The 20,000-nt window shown below is 61.8% G+C and overlaps 1 protein-coding gene across 2 annotated transcripts in view; it reads left to right on the top strand.

The window, feature by feature from the left end:
- KCNQ1 (potassium voltage-gated channel subfamily Q member 1) overlaps nt 1-20,000 on the top strand; it is a 364,341-nt gene that overhangs the window by 219,644 nt on the left and 124,697 nt on the right. Inside the window, exon 12 of one of the 2 annotated variants that reach the window (XM_028478569.1) lies at nt 15,791-16,170. The exons of the other annotated variant lie outside the window; for it this stretch is intronic. Coding sequence (XP_028334370.1) covers nt 15,791-16,037 — 247 coding nt within the window. The 3' untranslated portion in view covers nt 16,038-16,170. Of the gene's footprint in view, nt 1-15,790; nt 16,171-20,000 lie in introns of those variants that run through there. 2 annotated transcript variants of the gene reach the window in all.

Here is a 20,000-nt window from a genome sequence, read left to right as displayed (position 1 = left end):
GCCCCGGCCGTCGGCGCCCACGGTCTCCGTGTCCCCGGCAGCCGGTGGCCTCTCCTTGGTCCTTCTCCGTGCTGCGCTCACGCTGCGTACGACACACGCCACCGCAGCTGTCCCTGCTGAGGGCTCTGTGACCCCCACGGAGCCGCCCCCAGCTCCGTACCCCCAGGCTCCCTGCCTTGTGTTCCCCGCTTCAGAGCTTGGCGGGCTCGGGTCCTGGGCCTTGCAGGCCGTGGTGGGGTTGAAGTGCGGTGCTGGGGCGTCTCTGGGAGGTCTGGGGGGGCGGGGGGGTGAGGATCAGATCTCCCTTCTGGAAAGATCACTCTGGCTGCCAAATGGAGAGAGAACCGGAGGGGGCGGGGAGGCAAGGGGGCCCAGGAGGGCCGTGGGGAGCCTCGCCATGGCCCAGCGAGCGGGGCAGGAGCCTTGGCAGCCTTGGTGGCCGTGGAGGTGAAAGAAACAGCCAGGCCCGGGCCCCCGCGGGAGGCAGCTTTGGGAGGACTCCCTGGCAAGGCCAAGGACGAGCTTCAGGTAACCCTAGGATGGGTTTGGAGGGCAGGTTAAGGGTCCACTGGACGACGTTAAGAAACCTGTGTACGTGCGTCAGTCGTCCCCCCCCCACCCCCCAGCTGCGGAGAGATCCCACGGCCCTGGCACATTGTCACTCCACGGGTACCCAGCTGTCTGTGGTACCCGTCCCCACCCCAGCTGGCCGAGGCCTGGGCGGGGCGCAAGCGTGACTGGCGTGGGTCCTGCGCCTCCCGATTCCAGGCCGTTCTTGGGCCCCCATAGCACCCCTTCTCCAAGAAGAAGACAGGAATGGAATCACGGGGGGAGCGCCCTTAGACAATCATGCTGCGTTGGGGTCAGTCCCGGCCTCCCCGCACCGGCAGATTAGCTTTCCTGAACGGGCGTCAGCGAGAACGTGATGCCGGATGGTGGGGGGGGGGGGGGGGTGTCTCGAGTCCAGGAGGTCCCGATGAGTGGCAGCGTGGGGTGTGGGCCGCTTCCCGTCGAGAGGGCAGCTGTGCTGTGTGTGTGTGTGTGTTTGCGCATTGCACGGCCAAGCCTTGATTAGCCAACCCCGATTCTCCCAGAGCCCCTGCTTCGGTGTGGGTTAACTCGGCAGCTGTCTCCTGGGCACCTGCTTGAGGCCTGGTTGCATGCCAGGCATGGGGGGTGGGAGAGCAAAGTGAGCCGGGCCCTGCCAGACCCATCGCCTACAGAGCCTTTTTTATCGCTACCTTCCAGAGGCAGTTTCTTCCCACGGTGCATCCGTCCCAGAGCGTGTCTGCCCCCACTTCCTGCCCCGGCCTGCCATTTCCACAGCCATCGCTCAGGCCTAAGCTCCGAGCCCTTCGGGTTGGGTGGGCCCGGGGCCTTTGAGGACATTGGCAGTGCCAAGGCCACCCCGGAAAGTGTTTTCAATGATCTCTCAAGTTCTGGGAAATGTGCTTTCTAACAGGAAGTCCCATCCGCGTGGCCCTGGTGGTCATAGATTGTTTTTTAAACGTTGCAGGGCCCTCCACTGATATTTGTGGTGAGGACAGATATTTGCAGAGAGTCCACTGTATCCTCAGCTCTGTGCTGGTGAAGAGCGAGGCGGCTGCGGTGAAACCCACCAGGCCTCTGGTGAGCAGTGGGTACAAGGTGATTGGCTGTGAGGGGGCTCTGCATGGAATTTGGACAAGAAAGACAGGAGTGAGAAGAAAGGGCCGTCTGACTCGGGTACCACGCGGCTGTTTGGTTTTAAGACCTGTCCATGAGGTCTTTGAGACTCCTCCCTTCGAGAGGTGGAGCTCATTTCCTTCCCCTTGATTTTGGTCTGGACTTAGTGGCCTGCTTCTGACAAACAGAACTGGCGGAAGGTACACGGTATGACTTTCAAGGCCAGTCGTGCAGCTTCCTCCTCACTTTCTCTCCCTGGGATCAACGACTCTGAAGGAAACTGGCCACCACGTTGTAAGGACGCTCAAGCAGCCCTGTGGAGGGGTCCACTCAGTGGGGAACCGAGGCCTCCAGCCAACAGCCTCATGAGTGTGCACCATCTCGGAAGTGGATCCTCCAGTCCCAGTCAAGCCATCTGAGGACTGTAGCCCTGGCCAACATCTTGACTCCAGCCTCCCAAGAGACCCTTGCCAGGTTCAGCCTGACCCTTGACAGGGGTAGCAAGGAGGGCTCAGCCTGCCTGCCAGCTTTGCCGGTGGTTGATGGCTTCCAGGAATGTGGTATCTGGGCCCGGGGAGAAAGGGTGCTGTGACCGGACAGCAGTATCTGTGCCCCAGGCACGCGAGTCATATTTCTGCTTTCTCTCGGAATTTGCATTCTGCCTCCAGGCCAGTGGCTCTTAGTTAGCCCGGGGTGCCCAAGGGAACCGCACCCTGTGCAGGTGCCACTCACAGAGGTGAGCGATCTCAACTCAGTGGGTGGTCTCCCGGGCAGCAGAAAAGCTGTCAGAATCTGAGCAGGGGGGGTGACTTTGTGACACTGTGCTTGCGGTGGGGAGAAGCCAACAGCTGGAGTGTAATCCAGCAACTGTAACCGGTGACTTTTTCTCCCCCGGAGGACATCCAAGTCCAGGTCTTTAGGACACAGGTGGGATGAAGGGCGGTGCTGGCCTCTCCTGAGGCTGGCGACCAGGGACCCCACCTCTCCAGGCAGCCTCCAGGGCACCCGGACCTCAGGGGGCCGGGTCGCTATGGTGCCTTCTCACCTGAGCGGGTCTGACCCCAGCCTGCCTTGTGGGGCACAAGCCTGGGGCTGGCGGGGGCCCCACGCTCTTGTGGCCATTCTCCCTTCCCTCCTCCTTTCCTGGTGCCCCGCCCTCGGGGGCCAGCAGTGGACCTGCACATCGGTCCTTTCGCTTCCCGTGGGTATAGCTTCCTGTTCCTTGGTTGTGGCCTGTGGGCCGGAGGACGGACCCAGAACTCCTTGACGTCTGTCCCACACTGAGGGTTCTCACGGGACCGAGGCCCGGGAGGAGGCTTGACAGCCAGCTCTGCCCCAGTTGTGTTTTCTGTGCCACGGACATCGATGGCCATCTCATCGGTCAGCCACAGAGAAAGGGGAGCAGGAACACTGGGGGAACGGGGGGGGGGGTGCCCTGTGTGGGTGGACAGGGGCACTGAAGCCCCCTCCCATTTTTCTGCTCTCCCTGGGTCTTTGGGAAAGGCCAGCACTTTCTGGCCGGATCATGTCTGCTCCGTGACCGTCCACTTGGAACAAAAGGCAGAAGTGGTGGGAGGGGCCCAGATTTCGTTAGAGCCCCTGGAAGCCAGGCACGTGCCTGCCTGGACACAGACCCCACCTGGGGACCGAGCCTCCACCTCACCGGGCAGCCCCTGCCTCCGAGGCCTCACCCGCGGGCTGGTGCTGTGGGCCATCCAACTGCGTGTCCACCTGGGAGCCCCAGTGAGGCTCTCAGAGCGGCCTGAACCCAGCAGGGTGACGGATGGGTGCGGCCGGGGCCCCTCCACGTAGGAAGTTCGGTATTAACCAAACCAGCAGCTTGCGGTGGTCACTCTGTCGGACCCAGTTCTAGAGGCTTTATGACCATAGCTCATTTAATCCTATCGCAGCCCGCCGTGGAGACGGGGAACTGAGACACAGTGAGGCCAAGGGACTTGCCAGGCGTCACACAGGCAACAGGTGCCGGAGCCCGGCTTTGGAGCCTGGCATCAGGGGCTCTGTCTGTCTGTCCTTCCCTCTCCACCACTCGGCCTCAGGACACGGCCCTGCTTGCACGGCCGCCCAGTCATGGACACAGCACTTCCTGGACAAGAGGGCAGGTGTGCCTTGGTCCCCATTTGGCCTCCTGGGTGCCGAACCCACGTGTGCCCAGTGGGGGAGGCGCTGCCGGGCCCCTGGAGCCAGACTCCCCCAACAGACGACCAGGACTGGGGACCCCAGCACCCCCGCTCGTTAACCATTCCACTTGACCATGACATTCTTTTTGACGTAGTTGGGGAGGCCTCAGACGACCCCTCCTCAGCAGGGGGAGGACCCCCAGCCCCTCGGCCCAAACGGGCTTCAGAGCAGGCACTGAGCAAGACTCGCCGTGGACAGGTTCTCAGCAGAATCCTTTCCTTTCCGGGGTCTGCGGCCCGATGCCAACCACAGGGGCAGCAGAGCAGAACCAGGCCAGGCGATGCGTCGGGGTCGGGGTCTCATGTGGGCGATGGGTCTCTGCTGGCATTTCTGTCTAGCTCCGTGCTCCTCTTTTTCCTTTGTAACTTCCCTTCAGTGTACCCCGGATCTCCGGGGAGGGTGGGGTGGCGGAAAATGGAGTCAGCCCAGGCACAGGCAGCATCCCCCCAGGGGGGTCGGCGCAGGGGCCTCTGAGGGGCACGGGGTGGCCGGTGGCCTCCAGTTTCAGCCCCGGACCCAGGTCTGAAGGCAGGAGGTGAAGGCTCACGAAGCCTCAGCTCTGAGGAAGCAGAGGACCCAGTCTGAGATGGGGGCTCCATCTCCTTCACCCCCGTTCTCCGCCACCAGGCCCACGGCCGGGGCCAAAGCCCTTCTCAAGACATGTCGATGGCCGCAAACATTTTACAGATGTGACATGCTCGGAGCCTGGCAACAGGGGCAGGCCAGCTGCTGGAGAACATGGTTGGATTTACGTCCACGGCGAAAAGCACCCGGTCACCTTTCTCTGCTTGGAGTGTAATCTTTTTTTGGAAGCCTTGCTGGAAAATCTGAATCTTGTGAGCCATCAGCTGTTTATAATCAGAGAAGCATATGTTTAAAAGAGCTGAGGGGCCTTATAAACTCCGTGTGCAAATTACCTTTGGGGCTGCCTGCTCCCCCGCCCCTCCCCACGGCTGCCATCGCTGGCGAGGGGCTCCGCGCGCTGCACAGAATTACTGTAACCCCGTTGTGGCATGGGGTCTGTTTAGCTTTAGTCACGTCAGCTTGGCCCTGGGGCGTGGGAGCCTCTGTCTCTGCTGCACGGCTTCCAGGCCCCCCCACCCCCACCCCAGCTGCTGAGGACTCCTGGCTCCCTGTTCCTGGGCCCTCACCATGAGAAATATCCAACCTGGGAGCCGTGTAGCACGACGCGGGTAGGGGGGGCTTCCTGGGCCCCGCCACACTCAGGGGCAGCCCGGAGTTGGGGGTGCCGCCCTCGGGGCCTGCTCGGGCGCCAGCGTCCTGCAAGGTTGTTTGTGTGGTGGTTCCTTGGTTGTGATTTTTGTTTTCCTAATAGCTTTATTGAGATAGAATTCACATGTCGGACAATTCACGCATTTAAAATGTACGACTCAATGGTTTTTAGTATGTTCCGAGTTGTGCAACCATCACCGCTAGTTCCAGGACATGTTCAGCACCCCGAAAAGAAACCCCGCCTCCTCTGGCTGCCACTCCCTATTCCCTCCCACTCCCCAAGCCCGGGCAGCCACGCATCTACTTTGCGTCTGTAGGGGATTTGCCTGTTCCGGATATTTTATGTGAAGGGAATCCTACGATATATGGTCTTTTGTGACTGGCTTCTTTCACTGAGCATTATGTGTTCAACATTCATCCATGTTGTAGCCTGTGTCAGTGCTTTAATTCCTGTTTATGGGCAAATAATACTCCGTTTTTTGGCTGGACCACACCATATTTATTTATTCATCCACTGATGGACATTTGGGCTGTTTCCACTTTTCAGCTATTGTGAATAATGTTGTCATGGACATTCGGGTACAAGCTTTTTTATGGACATGTATTTTCATTTATCTCAGGTATCCACGGAGGAGTGGAATTGCCGGGTCATAAGGGCGCCCGATGGTTAACCTTGTGAGACTGTTTTCCAAAGTGACTGCGCCATCTTCTGTCCCCAGTAGCGTCGTACGAGGGCTCTGATTTCTCCGCATCCTGCTCGACGCTTCTTACTGACTCTCATTTTCATCTTAGCCATCCTAGAGGGTGTGAAGTGATAGCTCATGGTGGTTCTGATTTGCCTTTCCCTGTTGGCTAATGATATCGAGCATCTTTGCATGTGTTTATTGGCCATTTGTATATCTTCTTTTACGAAATGCCTAGTTAGATCTTTTGCCCATTTTTTTGGTTGGGTCATTTATCTTTTTATTATGGAGTAATTCGAGTTCTTGAAGTAGTCTAGATACAAGTCCCTTGTCAGATACATTTTCTCTCATCTTTGGGTTGTCTTTTCACTTCCTCCATGGTGTCCTTTGGCTCTCAAAACTTTAAAACTTTGATGAAGTCCAATTTACCTACTTTTTTTTTTTTTTTTTTTTTTTTTTTTTTTTTTTTGCGGTACGCGGGCCTCTCACTGCTGTGGCCTCTCCCGTTGCGGAGCACAGGCTCCGGACGCGCAGGCCCAGTGGCCGTGGCTCACGGGCCCAGCCGCTCCGCGGCATGTGGGATCTACCCGGACCGGGGCACGAACCCGCGTCCCCTGCGTCGGCAGGCGGACTCTCAACCACTGCGCCACCAGGGAAGCCCTACCTACTTTTTTATTTTGTCGCTTGTGTTTTTAGTCTTATGTCTAAGTAACAGTATGCAAATCCAAGGTCACAAAGATTTATCCCTGTGTTTTCATCTAAGAGTCTGATAGTTTTTGCTCTTACATGTAGGTTTGGGATCCATCTGAGTTAATTTTTGTATATGGTGTGAGGTAGGGGTCTAGCTTCATTCTTTGGCGTGTAGATGTCTAGTTTTCTCAGCACCGTTTGTTAAAAAGACTGTTCTTTCCCCATCGAGTGGTCTTGGGCACCCTTAACAAAAATCAATTGACCACCAATGTATGGGTTTATTTCTGGACTCTCAGTTCTGTCCATTGATCTGTATGTCTGTTTTTACGCCAGTACCACAGTGCCTTGATCACCATAACTTTGTAGCAAGTTTTGAAATCGAGACGTGTGTGTCCTCCAACCTTGTTCTTCTTTTTCAGGATTGTTTAGCTGTTCTGGGTCCCTTGAATTTCCATGTGAGTTTTAGGATTGGCCTGTCAATTTTTGCAAATAAGCCAGCTGGGATTCTGAGAGGGATTGCGCTGAAGCTGTAGATCAACTGGGGGAGTACTGGTATCTCAACGGTGTTAAGTCTTCCGGTCCATGATCCGGAGATGTCTTTCCATTTATTTAGATCTTCTCTCATTTCTTTCAAGAACGTCTCATAGTTTTCAGAGTGTAACTTTTACACTTCTTCGGTTGATCCTGCGGGATTTTGTGCGACCGTGACCAGCAGCCATGCTTCCTTCCCACCCACTGGTCCTGCCTAGCTTCCAGGCCCATCCTCCCTGGAGCCTCCCCACTGCTCCAGGCCTCGAGGCCCCTGTCTCTGGGCTCCAGCGATGTTTCTTCGTGGTGTCATCTGGTGGCAGTGCCCAAAGTGTTGCCCGGGTGCACGTCTGCACACCCTGCATTCCTGCCTGGGGCATGCGCTCTCCTCCCCTCTCTGGGAGCTTCCTCATGCCCTGGCCGGTTCCCTGAGTCACCCCTCGTGCTCCCATGGCCCTTGTAGGGCACCTTTACATGCCTCAGTGATCCTCTGCCAAGTGTGAATGCCACCCCCAGACTGCGGCTCCCTGAGGCCCGAGTGGCTCCACCATCTTACCCACAAGGCACCCCAAGACTGGGCACAGGGTGTGGAAACCCCAGGAAGGTCTGCAGGAATCACTGAACTGTTTCCCAGGCAAGTCGTTTTATCGCAAGTCCCCACGACTGATAAACAGTCCTAAATACCAAGTGAGGCATCTTGGGGCCTCACCGCCAGGGAAACAGGACTTTGGCAGCTTATAAAAGGAATTTAATTTTTCATATTTCCTTTCAACTCAAGGGTCTCAAATCCAGTCTGCAGCCCTAGAGGGGAGGGTCCTGGCACTGCTTCTGAGGAGGGTGCCTTTGAGGGGAGGTCCAGAGTCAGCTCATGGCGAGCTTGCCTGGAGCCAGTGGCAGGGAGCTGGGGCTGCTCACCTGCTCACCTGTGTCTGTCCCCTTGGATGGGGCTGGGCCAAGCTGTGTGGACCAAATTGGATAGCTGCCAGCTGTATGCCCGGCCTCACTGGGTCTCTCTCTCCGTCTGTAACTGGGGGTGGGGGGGGGGGTGGAGGAGGGAGACGGGGGGAACACTCCCTGGATTCCCTGACCGCCAGAAAGGAAGGAAGGGGACCACGTCCGAGGAAGTGATGGTTTATGATTCCTTTGGGAACTGGGGAGGGGCTTTGTGCCCGTGCCTTCTTTAAGCCGTGAATATCACTCACTGCCCTCGTTTGTCTGTTCATTCTGCACTTATTGAGCGCCTTCTGTGTACCTCGCCCTCTGCTAAGCCTGGGGACCGCAGTGTGGAGTGGATGGACACCAGTGCTCCCTGCCTGCTCCCACCTGGGCTGGCCGGCCTCAAGGAGGTCATTACAGGATGGCGGGGGGCTGGGGCCAGAGTGGGATACTGTGCTCGCCAGCAGCCCCCCAAGGCTGTGGGGAGGCTCAGAGCAGGGCTCCCTGTAATCACAGTGAAGGGTTGAGGGGCAGAGAGCGCCCAGGGCACCAGGCCAGACAAAAGCGTGTGGACTGGAGTCCCGAGGCCCGCATGCCAGACTCAGAGCCTCACCCGCACCTCGTGAGTCAGGGGTGGGTGGAGAAGCTCTGGGGGCTTCCGTTCAAATGGGCAGATGGGGTCGAGGTGGGGGCCTCCCCGTGAGCACCCCCGCCTCAGGCCTGCCTTGGCCATCCGCAGCCACACCCCGTGGCGGGGAAGCAGAGCCGTGGGGCTCCGGAGCCTTTCCCACACGTGACTTTCTCGCAGGCTCCTGGCAGGGCGCTTGCACACTGGCTCCTTGAGAGTCTTGGGCGGGACACGGGAAGGAGGCTACGGGGAGAACGGAGGGACTCCCACCCCTGCCTCCCTGTGAGGCCATTGTCAGAGCAAGGGCAGCTCCCCGGACGACCCCCAGCTGTAAAGAGGGTGGGGAGGACAGTCCTGGTGTGGATGATGACCCGGAGGCCTCGCCGTGTGGGCCCACCGCTTGGCACCGGGCGCCCAGGAGGCGGCCGGCGAAAGACTCCCTGTGATGTGAACCGCGGCACGAAGCGTTTGGTGTTTGGGGATTTTTCGTTCGGGAGGGATTAATGAGCCTCTGAACGAGATCCCAGAGAGCAGCCAGGACCCTGCCTGAGATTCGGCTTCCGTGGACTGAGTGTGGGGAGCCCCCGCTCCTCCTGGCGCCCGGGGCCAGCCGGACCTGCATTCCGCTCCTCCTCCCGCCTGCTGGAGACGTTCCCTGAATCACATTGTTCGCGCTCTCCATCGGCCCTTCTGGGCTCTTCCCTGCCGCTCGCCATAAAAACGCTCCAGTCATCTTTTCCGCTGTGGTTTTTATTGTTTTATTTTATTATTCCAGCTCGATTCAGTTGGGAAGAGCTAGAGAAATGATTTCTTCTCCCCCAGACTCCAGAGCAAGTCGTAGCCATTGTAGATTTTAATCAATCACCACTCCCCCACTTCTGTTTTACTTTCTTCAACTTTTCTTTCCTCCCTGTAAACGGGGTTTCAAGGACAGGGAACCCATGTTGCTCCCGGAGCGGGTCTCCGTTTCCCCCCACCACCACGCCGCTCCCACCCGATGGGAGAAAAAAGTGAGCTCAGATCGTGGGTCAGCTCTGTTTCTGGAGGCCGTGGCCACAGGCGCTGCTGGCCCCTGGCTGGGCTGGGCTGTGGTGGGGCCAAGTGCAGGGTGAAGGCCCAGGGAGGAATCCGGGCTCTTTTGGCTGCCGGTAAGATTATCCATTAAATCCATATTCCTCGCTGTAGAGTTCACGTATTCAGAGAATATCCCGTACTCTGGCCGTCTTACATTACTGCAATATTGCTTCCAGATGGGCAAACACCCACTCAGAGCCCGGCCCTGCAGACGCGACGGCCCAGCGTGCTGCTTACCACCGTGCCTTTGTTCTCTGGGTCCCACTCGGTCCCCACTCACTTGGGGAGCTCTCGGGGGTGTATTGGGGGCGCCCCCGGCCCCACAGGAGTCTCTGCAGAGAGAGGGCGGCCTGGATGCCGGAGCGTCTCTGGGCCGGAGCCGCGGGCAGAGGCCTCCTTGCTGAGCTTTCCCCCGTGGTCGGGGCCGCGACAGGCGTGGTCCCACTGGTGCCCCGGCTGGAGAGGTCCTGCTTCACCAGCGGGGATAAGGCAGATGGAGCATTCTAGCACTCTGCCCCTGACCGGGTCAGGCCCACTCCCCTCACGCAGCCGGGGCCCCGAGGTCAGGCCCTGCCTGGCCCCTGCCCGCCCTCCCCGGCTCCTGAGAGGCAAGGCATGTGTTGCGAGCTCCTGCCTGCTGGGGCCGTGGTCTCGAGCCTTCCTCACGTGGCTCCACTGCTGGGTCTGAGCGTTCTGGTGGAGGGAGGGTAGTGGGACCGCCATTCTGTCATCGGTGGGGAGGAGGCCTGCTCTCTGCCCCTCCCCGTCTCTGTGTCCCTGTGTCTCTGACGTCGTGCAGGCTCTGTGTGGATGGAGGAGCTTGTGGGAGCCGCAAGTGTTAGGCGGACAGGTCGGGGGAGGAGGGTCACTCGAGGCTTCACAGAGATGGTTCCTTTTCTTAAGGAGGAGACGGCACAGCGCAGGCCAAGGCGTGGCAGGTGAAGGGGCCGGCCCAGCCGGTGTGCCTGGGCTCTGGATGCCCCGGGGATCTCGAGGCCGGGGCAGTGCCAGGTGGGAGAGGGTCTCGAGGCCCAGCTGAGGAGTCCCGCCATCAGCTTCCAAGCTGTGGCATTTCTTCCTCGGGCAAGGCAGCGATGTGGACGGACGTGCCTATCCCAAAGAGTCCCAGTCCTGGGACCCGAGGCCTGGTCCCCTCGCGACATGTGTTCTCTGGCTTGTCAGCATCTTGACGCTCCGGGTGGGGACCCCAGGGCTGGGTCCCTGAGGAGGGGGCGGGCGGGCCAGCAGTCAGTCACGACACTGAGTGACACCGAGCGGGCCTGCCGGGCCCTCGCATCCCAGCAGGCTCTCGGCACCAGCCCGGACCTACGGACCGGGACCCCCAGCACAGAGATGCTTGCCCACCCACCCCAAGCCCCGCAGCCGAAGAGTGGCCAGTGGGGTTCAGTCCCGCGCCTCTCCCAGGGGTCAGGGCTCCCTGGAGAGCTCAGGGGAGCCCACGCCTGAGAGGCCTTATCCTGGGCGAGCGGGGAGGTGGGGCAGGGCCGGCTTTGCAGCTTGGCAGACCCCTCCGGTGGCCAGTGGGGGGCTGGAGGGGAGACCGGGGGGGGACTCTCCCGCAGCCGCCCAGGCAGAAAGCGCCGCAGCCAGGCCTAGGCAGGGCTTACAGGAGGGAAAGCGGGGAGGGTGAGGCGGGGGCCGGCAGGCGCTCTGGGACCCACCGGCACCTGCTGTGCGTGAGGCCCAGGGAGAGGAAGGCGGCCGGGGGCCGTGGTCCCAGCTGTGGGTGTGGGCTGGGGGCCGCCGCACCCCGAGACAGACCCGGACCCAAGCCTGCCTCCTCTGTCCCACCCCTCCTGGGGTCTCGTGCAGGAGACTCCCATCCCTCCCCGGACCCCGCCAGCCTTCGGAGCTCGTGACCACGCCAGCAGTCAGATCCAGAAGGACCTCTCTTGTGGGGAGCGGGTGCTGGCTCGGGTGCCAGGGAGCCCTCCCGGGGCACCCCCATATCACACTCTGTCCCTCTGGCCACATTCCGGACAGACCTACCCGTGGGGGTTGACCGGCTAGGGTGGCCCCACGCTTTCCTGAAGCCTCGTGTGCACCTGAAAGCCACCGGCCTCCTGGACTGGGGGAGTCGCCGCGGGGGCCCAGGCTCCAGTGATTGAGTGGGCAGGGGCCGGCCGGGTCAGAAACCAGGCTGATGCAAAGCACTGAACAGTCCCGGAGTCGCCTCGCAATCCCTCTGGCTGTAACGGATGGTGGGGGAGAGGCTGCCCTTTTACCCAAGGGACAAATTGGGGGCTTGATTACCTGAGATAAAACAGGGCTTCCCTGACAACCTCAGGCCTGCAGCTTCGGGATTAATTCCCTCCCGTAAAAGCAAATTTCAGAGGGTTTAAGCCACCCGGGGGCCGCGCCCTGCCTTTGACCTCTCGTATGCTGGGAGTGCCAGGACCAGCTCTGTCGTCAGGGCTGACCCAGCCCGTGGAGGTCAGACCCCCTATTTCTCACCCACCTCGTTTGTCTTGGTTGCTAGGCCCACGTTAATTGCTATTTGTATCACTTACAATTTTTCACATTTGGGGTGGTCGTAAATAACCCCGAAGCCATCTGTGCCCCCTCTCGGGGTCGGGCTCGGGCGGGTCTCCTGCTGGAGAAGAAGCAGGAGACAGGTGTGAAGCTGAGGACCCCCCTCGGCTTCCTCAGACGCATCACAGCTCATCTGGGCCACACACACACACACACACACACACACACACACACACACCCACCCCGGGAGGGATGGTTTTGGTGGTGGAGCTACGCGGCTGGCCCGCTGAGCCACGGTGGTCAAAGGCAGCCCAGTGGTCGGCAGTGCCACGTGCGTGGTGGCCACCCGGGAACCTCTGAGTGTCCCTTCTCCGCAGACAGCCTTGTCTTCGGTCCCAGGGCCAAGTAGCGTCGGCGCAAACAGCCTCAGTTCCGCAGGGCCTGCTGGCTTTCCCCTCCCTGCCCTCTCAGAACATCTTAGCTGAGGGCTTCCCACCACCAGGCCCCGACTTGCCCGAGACGTGGGGCTCTCGCTAAGTGCGGGGGCTGCGGATGGCACAGGTGGTGCGGCCCTTCTCCTGGAACCGGGCGGCCCACGGTGAATGGAGCCGGCGCTGGTGTTCTGGCTCCAGGGCGCGATTTCTATTCCCGTATTCAGAGGGAGCCGCAGGCAGCCCAGAGCCGGAGGTAACGAAGTCCTGGATGGTAAGCAACTTCCAGGGATCACGCCCGGCCTAAGGCCAGGCGCGCTGTAGGAGCTCAACATACAGCTCCCGAATGAGTTCGCAGGTCTTGACCTCAGATGCAGAATGGGCAACGGGCCCTGGACTAGCCAGGATGGGCAGGATGGGTTTCATTCCCTTTTGTGCTGCTCGTTTAACGCAGAGCGGCTGGGGGGGCCTGCGCGGGAGGCCGGGCTGCTCTCACAAGCGGCCCCGGTCACTGTGCCAACAGGAAAGAGAGCCTGGGGGGTGGGGGGGAGGCATTTGGGATCCCCCCCCCCACCACGAGGGAGGACACCGTCGGAGTCTGGGGATCGGGAAGCCACACACGTGGGTTTCTGCTTTAACGGCCCCTGGTCGGGACCTAGGCTGGCTTCCTGGAAGGGCTCCGGCCTGGCCCCTCAAGGTGGTGGCGTGGAGCCCCATACATGCAGCGCCCTGTGCAGGGCCCGGGTTCACGTCCTGCTCCACCGCCTACGAGGCACGTGTTCTCAGGCTTGACATTTACTCTCTCTAAGGGTCAACCCGGGGAGCACAGGCCCTCCCTTGCAGGGCCACGTATGAGCTTAAATGAAATTCGTGCCCATGAGGTGCGAACACAGTTCCCAGCACGGAGTAGGCAGTCACCGGGGGGGGTGGTACTATTATCGACAGGCCAAGCCGGCTGGGCCTTCTGTGGGGCCTCCCACACCCTGCAGGCCTGCAGACTCCAGCACCGTGTCCTGGAAGAGTTAATGATCAGCCAGAGCCCCTGCCCCCAGCCGCAGAAAGGGTCTTGCTAGCTGGTGACCGTGGCCCCCGCCCCCCCGGAAACCACGCTGCCCTGAGGTCTAGGAGACATGGACCAGGGGTGGGAGGAGAGGGGGGTGCCTGAGCAGGGCACCCGCTCTTCCTTCTCACTTCCAGCAGGGCAGACAGACACAGCAACCCCTGCAGGGGCTCTTCCCAGCACTGTGTCCCTTGGGCTGCGGGGCTCTGGGTCACCTCGGCGATAGTCAAGGCTGTCTGGCGGGGAGGGTGTTGGAAGTCAGCTCATGGCTCACCCTAAAATGAGGGCAGTAACAGCTGGCCCACCAGGCACATCTGATTGCAGCCTGGCCTTCCATTTGCAGGATACTCCGTTTCTCCAAAAAGCCCAGTATCAGAAAGTCAGCAGAAAGGAGACTGAGGTGGCCACGGTAGAGTTCCTCGCTCCCTCCCCTCCTCCCTCCCTCCTGACTCTCCGCCCTTCTCCCTGTCCTTCTCCCAGAGCATTACCTGCCCCCGCCCCCCAGGCCCCCCCAGGCCCCCCTCCAGGCCCCGGGCTAGGAGGAGCCCTGGTGTTGGGGGAGGGGCGTTTCCAGAAGTCCCAGTCCCCTCCCCCACCTCCCGTATTCAGGAAAGTTCCTCAGGCCCTACTGGCTGCCTTCTTATTTTGTTCTGAACACAGGCCCTCAGAGGAGCAGAGCGTGGGGATGGAGGGGCCTCCCTCGGGAGGCCATGTGGGGGTTCGAGGGAGACAGGAAACCTGCTCCGAGGGTGAGGGATCGTGAGGGGCAGCCTGCCGGTGGCCTGGGGCCAGAGGACCCCTCCCCACACCCGCTCGCCCAGGACCTCGAGGGCAGGGCACCCCAGGGAGTAACTCAGCATCGGGGTACTTCGGGGGTCCTGGAGAAAGGACTAAACTTTGCTCTCTGGCTGGGAAGGGCACGTCTGCTGCAGAAGCACTTCTTCTGGCTTTGCTCTGTTGAAAGGGTGTAGCCTCGGGGCCCCGGCAGCGCCTCGTCTCTGGGGTTGATCCCTCCTCAAGATGAGCCCGGGTGGACAGGCCATCCTGCCCAGCCTGGCTTAGAACCCTCGAGGACTCCGCAGCACCCAGGGTGGGGCTCAGAGCAGCGCTTCAGCCCCAGCGCCTCCTGACCCCCGCCTTCCTCTCCCTGCTGTCGCCTGCCGTCACCCCCACCCGCTCTCCTCCCACTGGGCACCGGCCGCCCGCCGGAGAGAGCCCCTGAGGGGTCCCAGCCCGGCCTGGCCTCCGTGCTGCCTGGCTAAGCCCCCTCCTCCTCCTCTCTGTTTCCACACCGTGCTTTTGACTCACGGAGGCCTCCCCGACCCGCGACCTCCCCCGTGAGCTTTATGGGGAGCAGCCCCCGGGACGTGGGCGACCAGAAGGAGGAAGGGCAGGGATCGGCCAGCTCCAGGACTTGGCGTCCCTTGACCGTTCACCGCTGAGGAACGTGGGGCCACCCGGAGCCATGGCTCCGGCAGCACACGCGCGGCCTGGGCCGTCCGAGACCCTCCGAGCGGCTTTGTGCAGGCGTGTGACCCGGCCAGTGCCACCTGGGCGTCAGGGGAAGGGAAGCTGCTGTTAGGACCCCCCTGAGTCTTGGTGTCCACCTGGTGCTGACCAAGCTCCAGCCCCCTTGCAGGTGTCGATTGCGCTGTCGCCCCGCCTTGACTGCGTGCGGGGGCGGGAGGCCCCGTGGCGCCCGGCCCCGCCAGCCACCTCGGAGCCGTGGGCTTAGGATACAGGGCTGACCGCCCCCATCTGGACTCGCGCGTCTCCTAATCGGGGTTGCTGGCAGGCCTGTGCCTCTTGACCATGGACGTGAGGTTGCAAATGCACGAGTCTAGACGTCGCAAGAGGTGACGGCGGTTAACGCCGTTGTCACCCCTGGCGCATGCGTCCCCAGAAGCTGGGGAACACAAACCGAAATAAGAAGTCGGGAAAATTGTCTCTGCCTGAGAACCCTCATGGTTTTGCCACCCCCGATCAAGATGCTGCCTGGTGGGCGGCAGCCTCGTCTGGTGGCCACAGGGTCCGAAGCCGGGTGGTAGCAACCAAAGCTGGGGCTGCCAGGCACAGAGCCTCGGGCCAGAGGCTGTGTGGTTTCAGAGAAACAAACAGCCCCAGCTTGGCTGTGACCTCTGGAGGCATCCTAATTGTCCATAATCTTCAGTTACAGAAAGACGGAAATGAACTCAGATCCAGCTCTTATCACAGATCTACGACCAGGCCGCGCACAGCACGTCCCATCCCCATCGTGTACCCCTCGCGGGGTACACCGAGCCTCAGTCTCCCACAGCTGGCTCCCGACTCCCCGTTTCCCTGCAGGCTGGAGGAACCAAAAGCGTGGGGTTCGGTCCCCGACCTCGCTGAGGCCTGCAAGGAGACGCTCCCGCTGCGGGAGACGGCGAGGGAGCTGACCTTCCAAGCCGACTGGACACGCGAGATTTAGACACTCGGGACAAAGCGTCTCCGTCGCTTATGATCTGCAGAGAGCGCCGGCGGGCTCGCGAAGCCTTGTGTGTCGGCAGCTCTCCCGTCCGGCAGCTTTGCACACGCAGGCATATGCTCCCTGGCTCGGCTGCCTTCCGGGGCCAGGCTGAGGTCAGGCCTCCTTCGGGCCAAGCCCACGCTGGCCTTGGGAGGGGACAGCTGAAGGCCAGGAGGAGGCCACTGGCCTTGGGAGAGCCTCCCAAAGCAGAGGCAGCCCCCTCGAAGGTCACCTGGCTGCTCTCTGTGAGGGGAGTGGGACCCAGGGCCGGCCAACAGCAGCCGTGTGTCATTAACCCCTGCCTGCCCGGAGCTCCGAGCTCCTGCCGGGGCCTTCCCTGAGCGTCCTTCACTGGGGCGCCCTCCCTGGGCACCAGGGACCCAAGGGTGACCGCTGAAAGTGGGAGCTGAAGCGTCGCCAGCCTCTGCCGACCCCCACCCCTCGGCAGGCCTGGCTTCCAGAGCCCAAGGCCCCCACGCCTTCTGGAGAATTCTTAGTACCGCTCTTGCGGCCTGTAGGAAGTTATGGCCCTGGAGCATTTGGGCCGATCGTCCCGCCTTTGTCTCGTTGAATTGGGTTCGTCTGGGGAGCAGGCCTTGCTGGGAGTCGGAGACTGGCATAGACCCCCAAGGCCACTGGGGCTTGGCACCGAGGGGTTTGAGGTTGCTCCCCCGGGTCTCCGCATCCCAGAGGTCAAGCCAGCACCCCCCGCCCCGCGCCCAGCCCACCTCCACAGCTTTCCAGGGACGAGGGCAGTGTGGGCGACCCCAGCTTTCCAGCTCAGAACCCCGGCACCTGCAGAGGCCAGGCTCAGATGCAAGAAAGGGGATTTGTCTTTTGAAGCCTGTAAAGAGTTAAAAAGGCGGGGAGGGGGCCCGGCGGGGGCCTGCTTCAGGTTATCCATTCTGAATGTCAAGGGGACAAGCTGCCGGGGCCAGACCAGCTCCGGGGAGACAACACGACAAGTTACAAAACATCCAGCCGCGTCCACGACTAATTTCTTCCCCTGTTTGTCCTGCCGGGGAGGCCAAGTTAAAAGGCAGCGCTTTGGGGGTTGAAAGGCTCCCCGCGGGGTCTCCGCGCAAGGGGACCCCGAGCCTTTGCGGCCTTTGTTGAAGGCCGTTAATAAGCCGGCTCCCGCTGGGCACTTTGAGGGCCGAGGCCGCAACTCCAGCCCCAGCCCGGCAGCCCTCTGTCTCCTGCGCCTGCCGCCTGCCCGAGGGTGTGCCCGGCGCTTCCCAGCTGAGGTGGGAGTGGAATTAGCAGATTGTATCAAGAAATATTTCTAGGGATTTACATTCCGGTGGTCAAGAGTCTTCTCGAGGCTTTTCTCCTGCGTGTCGGGGTGGGAGCCGCCCTGCAGAGTGGGCCAGGGGGCGGGGCAGGCTTGGGGGTCACGTCCCCATCCCCACGGGGCCTTTAAGAGGTCGCCCACCACCCTGCCACCTGAGATGTGACAAAACAGTGCAGGGTGGCGGTTCTCCGGGGCTGGCTGCCGTCCCCACAGCTGCCAGACCGGCCTCCCCAGCCTGGCCAGATGCTGGCCGAACCTCCGAAGGCACCGAGCTCACCCAGACTCAACTGTCTGTCTCTCCGTCTGTCCCCCCGTCCCTTCTGAGGCCCCTCCTCCAGCTAAGGGAGGACCCGGGGTGGGCTTTGTCTCGGGTGGCCCGTGAGACCGGGCTCCACGGCCCCGCTCAGGCCCAGCCCGCTGGGGACGCCCTCACCATCAGCCCCAGAGGCCGGGCTCCATCCACATCGCCCGGGAGGCGTGCACCGAGGGCTTCCTGTCCCCCTTTCCGCAGCCGCCTCGGCCCCCCCGGGTCTCGCGGCCCGGCCTCTTGCGTGAGCGGCCCCCACATGCAGGGAGCACACACAGCTTTCCGGGGTCCTGCCGGCACCGAGTGTGGGAAGCCCCACGCCCCCTGAGAGCAGGGCTGGGTCCTGAGGCCCCGGCCGGGCGAGTCTGGGCACGGGGCCGGGGGGGAAGCACAAAGCTGACACGCCTGTACCTCAGAGCTCGCAGGGGTGACGTGACACCCCATCAGGTGGACGGGTGAAGAAAAGCAGGTGGGGTGGGGCCGGGCGTGACTCCTCAGCCCACGGGGACAGCCTCTGCATGGAGGTGACGGTCGGGCGGCACCGGGGGAGGCCATCCGTCCCCAGGGGGTGGGGTGTGAGTGTGGACCGTGGGAGCCCTGGCGAGGCTCCGTCACCCCAGGGCCCTGAGAGACGGCTGGAACAGGCTGGGTGGCTGAGTCTGTGTCCCGTGGGTGACGGGGACCGTGGAGGTCTGTGAGCAAGGGGGTGACCACAGGCAGAGCAGCTCCGAGTGCCCTCTCCTCCTGTCCTGCCGGCACGGGTGTGGCCACCGACCGAGCTTGCATCCCCCTGTGGAGCTCCACGTGCCTGGCCTCCCCGCTGCCCCAGGGCGATGGTGCTGACAGCGCTGTCCCCGTTGACTGTTGGGACAAATGAGGGGTCACGGAGTCTCGGGAGCCTCCTAAGGGACACTGGGCATGAGGGCCTCTTGCGGGGGAATGCGAGAGGGGCGTGAACTTGCCCAGACCAGGCCCCATCCAGCTGCAGCCCTCGAGACCCCCAGCAAGTCCCTCCTTCTCTGAGTCCCGGTGTCCCGTCTGTCCTGTGCAATACGCTGCCGCCCTCCTTGCTGCCTTGGGGGTGGGGGGTGGCGTAGGTGAGAGCAGGCGGCACTGTTTATGTAAAGCCTGCCTCACCTGGAAGCCCCGTGAGGACGGCCCCAGGCCTGGGCCAGCTCACGCTCTTGTCCCTGGCGTGCCGGGGCTGCCTGGAAGCAGCCACGTGTAGTTAAAAGACGATGCTGAGTTTCAGAGACACGGTGTATCAGTTAGCTTTGCTGCCAAACAAACTGTCCCCAGGTCGCACGGCCAAGCCCAATTCCGGAGAGTAGAGAGACACTTCCTCCCCTGGATGAGAATGGCGAAGTCACACGGCAGAGGGGACACGCGAGGCAGACAGGCACGCGAGGGATGGTGGCAGCCTTCATGACCTGCCGCAGGTGTGAAGGAATCCGCTCTTTTCAGTGGGTGGAGCAGAAATGTAAACCCTGCTCTCTCTGTCTGACACTGAGCCCTGCCCTGGTCCATCCATGCCACCCCCCGCCCGCCCCATCACCACCTCCACAGGCAATCCCTGGGCCCTGCCCAGGGGCCCCATCCTTCTGATAGAAAACCACATCTGGACCTGGACGATCCAATAAAGTCATTGGGGAGCCACGGACGAGGAGTCCAGGAAGCAAAGACAGAAAGAAAAACACGCACACATGCAGGCTCAGAAAATATACAGCCCTCTCTGCAGGCTCGGTATCACTTTACGGTGTCACCTTTCGGCATGTAGCCACTTATTCTGTCAGGGCGGAGAGCCCTCCCGCTCCACCAGGTGACGGTCCTAAATCCTTGGGAGCGACAGCCGTCCTCCCGCCTGGATTGGGTTTCTGCAAAAGGGAGCGGGGCTGGAAGCCAGGGCCCCCGTCGCGCCCATGTAGGGCTGCCTCTGAGCTGCCGGGCGTGTGTGTGGAAGGCCGGGGACAAGGGCTGGAGGTTTCCCTGGGAAGCTGGTGCTGCCCACGGAGTGGGGAAGGTGGAGCTGTGTCCCCCAGGCGGGCCCTCAGCACTGCACCCCCTTTGCGGTCCCTTAAGGAGAAGGACAGGAGGAGCCTGGGGGCCCCGTGCCCTCGTTCCTCCCCTCTCGTCACCGCCCCCCCCAGGAGGCAATACTGTGATTATCCTGGGCTCACAGATGAGGACGTGGGGACTTGCCTGAGGAGAGAAAGGAGTCGGAATGGGGCCGGGGGTCACCAGCCCCCCCCCCCCCCCCCCCCCCGGCCGGGGGCCCCGGGGGCGACGTCCCG

This window comes from Physeter macrocephalus, chromosome 18, assembly GCF_002837175.3.
Source record: "Physeter macrocephalus isolate SW-GA chromosome 18, ASM283717v5, whole genome shotgun sequence".
Classification (NCBI taxonomy): domain Eukaryota; kingdom Metazoa; phylum Chordata; class Mammalia; order Artiodactyla; family Physeteridae; genus Physeter; species Physeter macrocephalus.
Note: the sequence above shows the minus strand (reverse complement) of the source record. Positions and strands in the feature narration are given on the sequence as shown.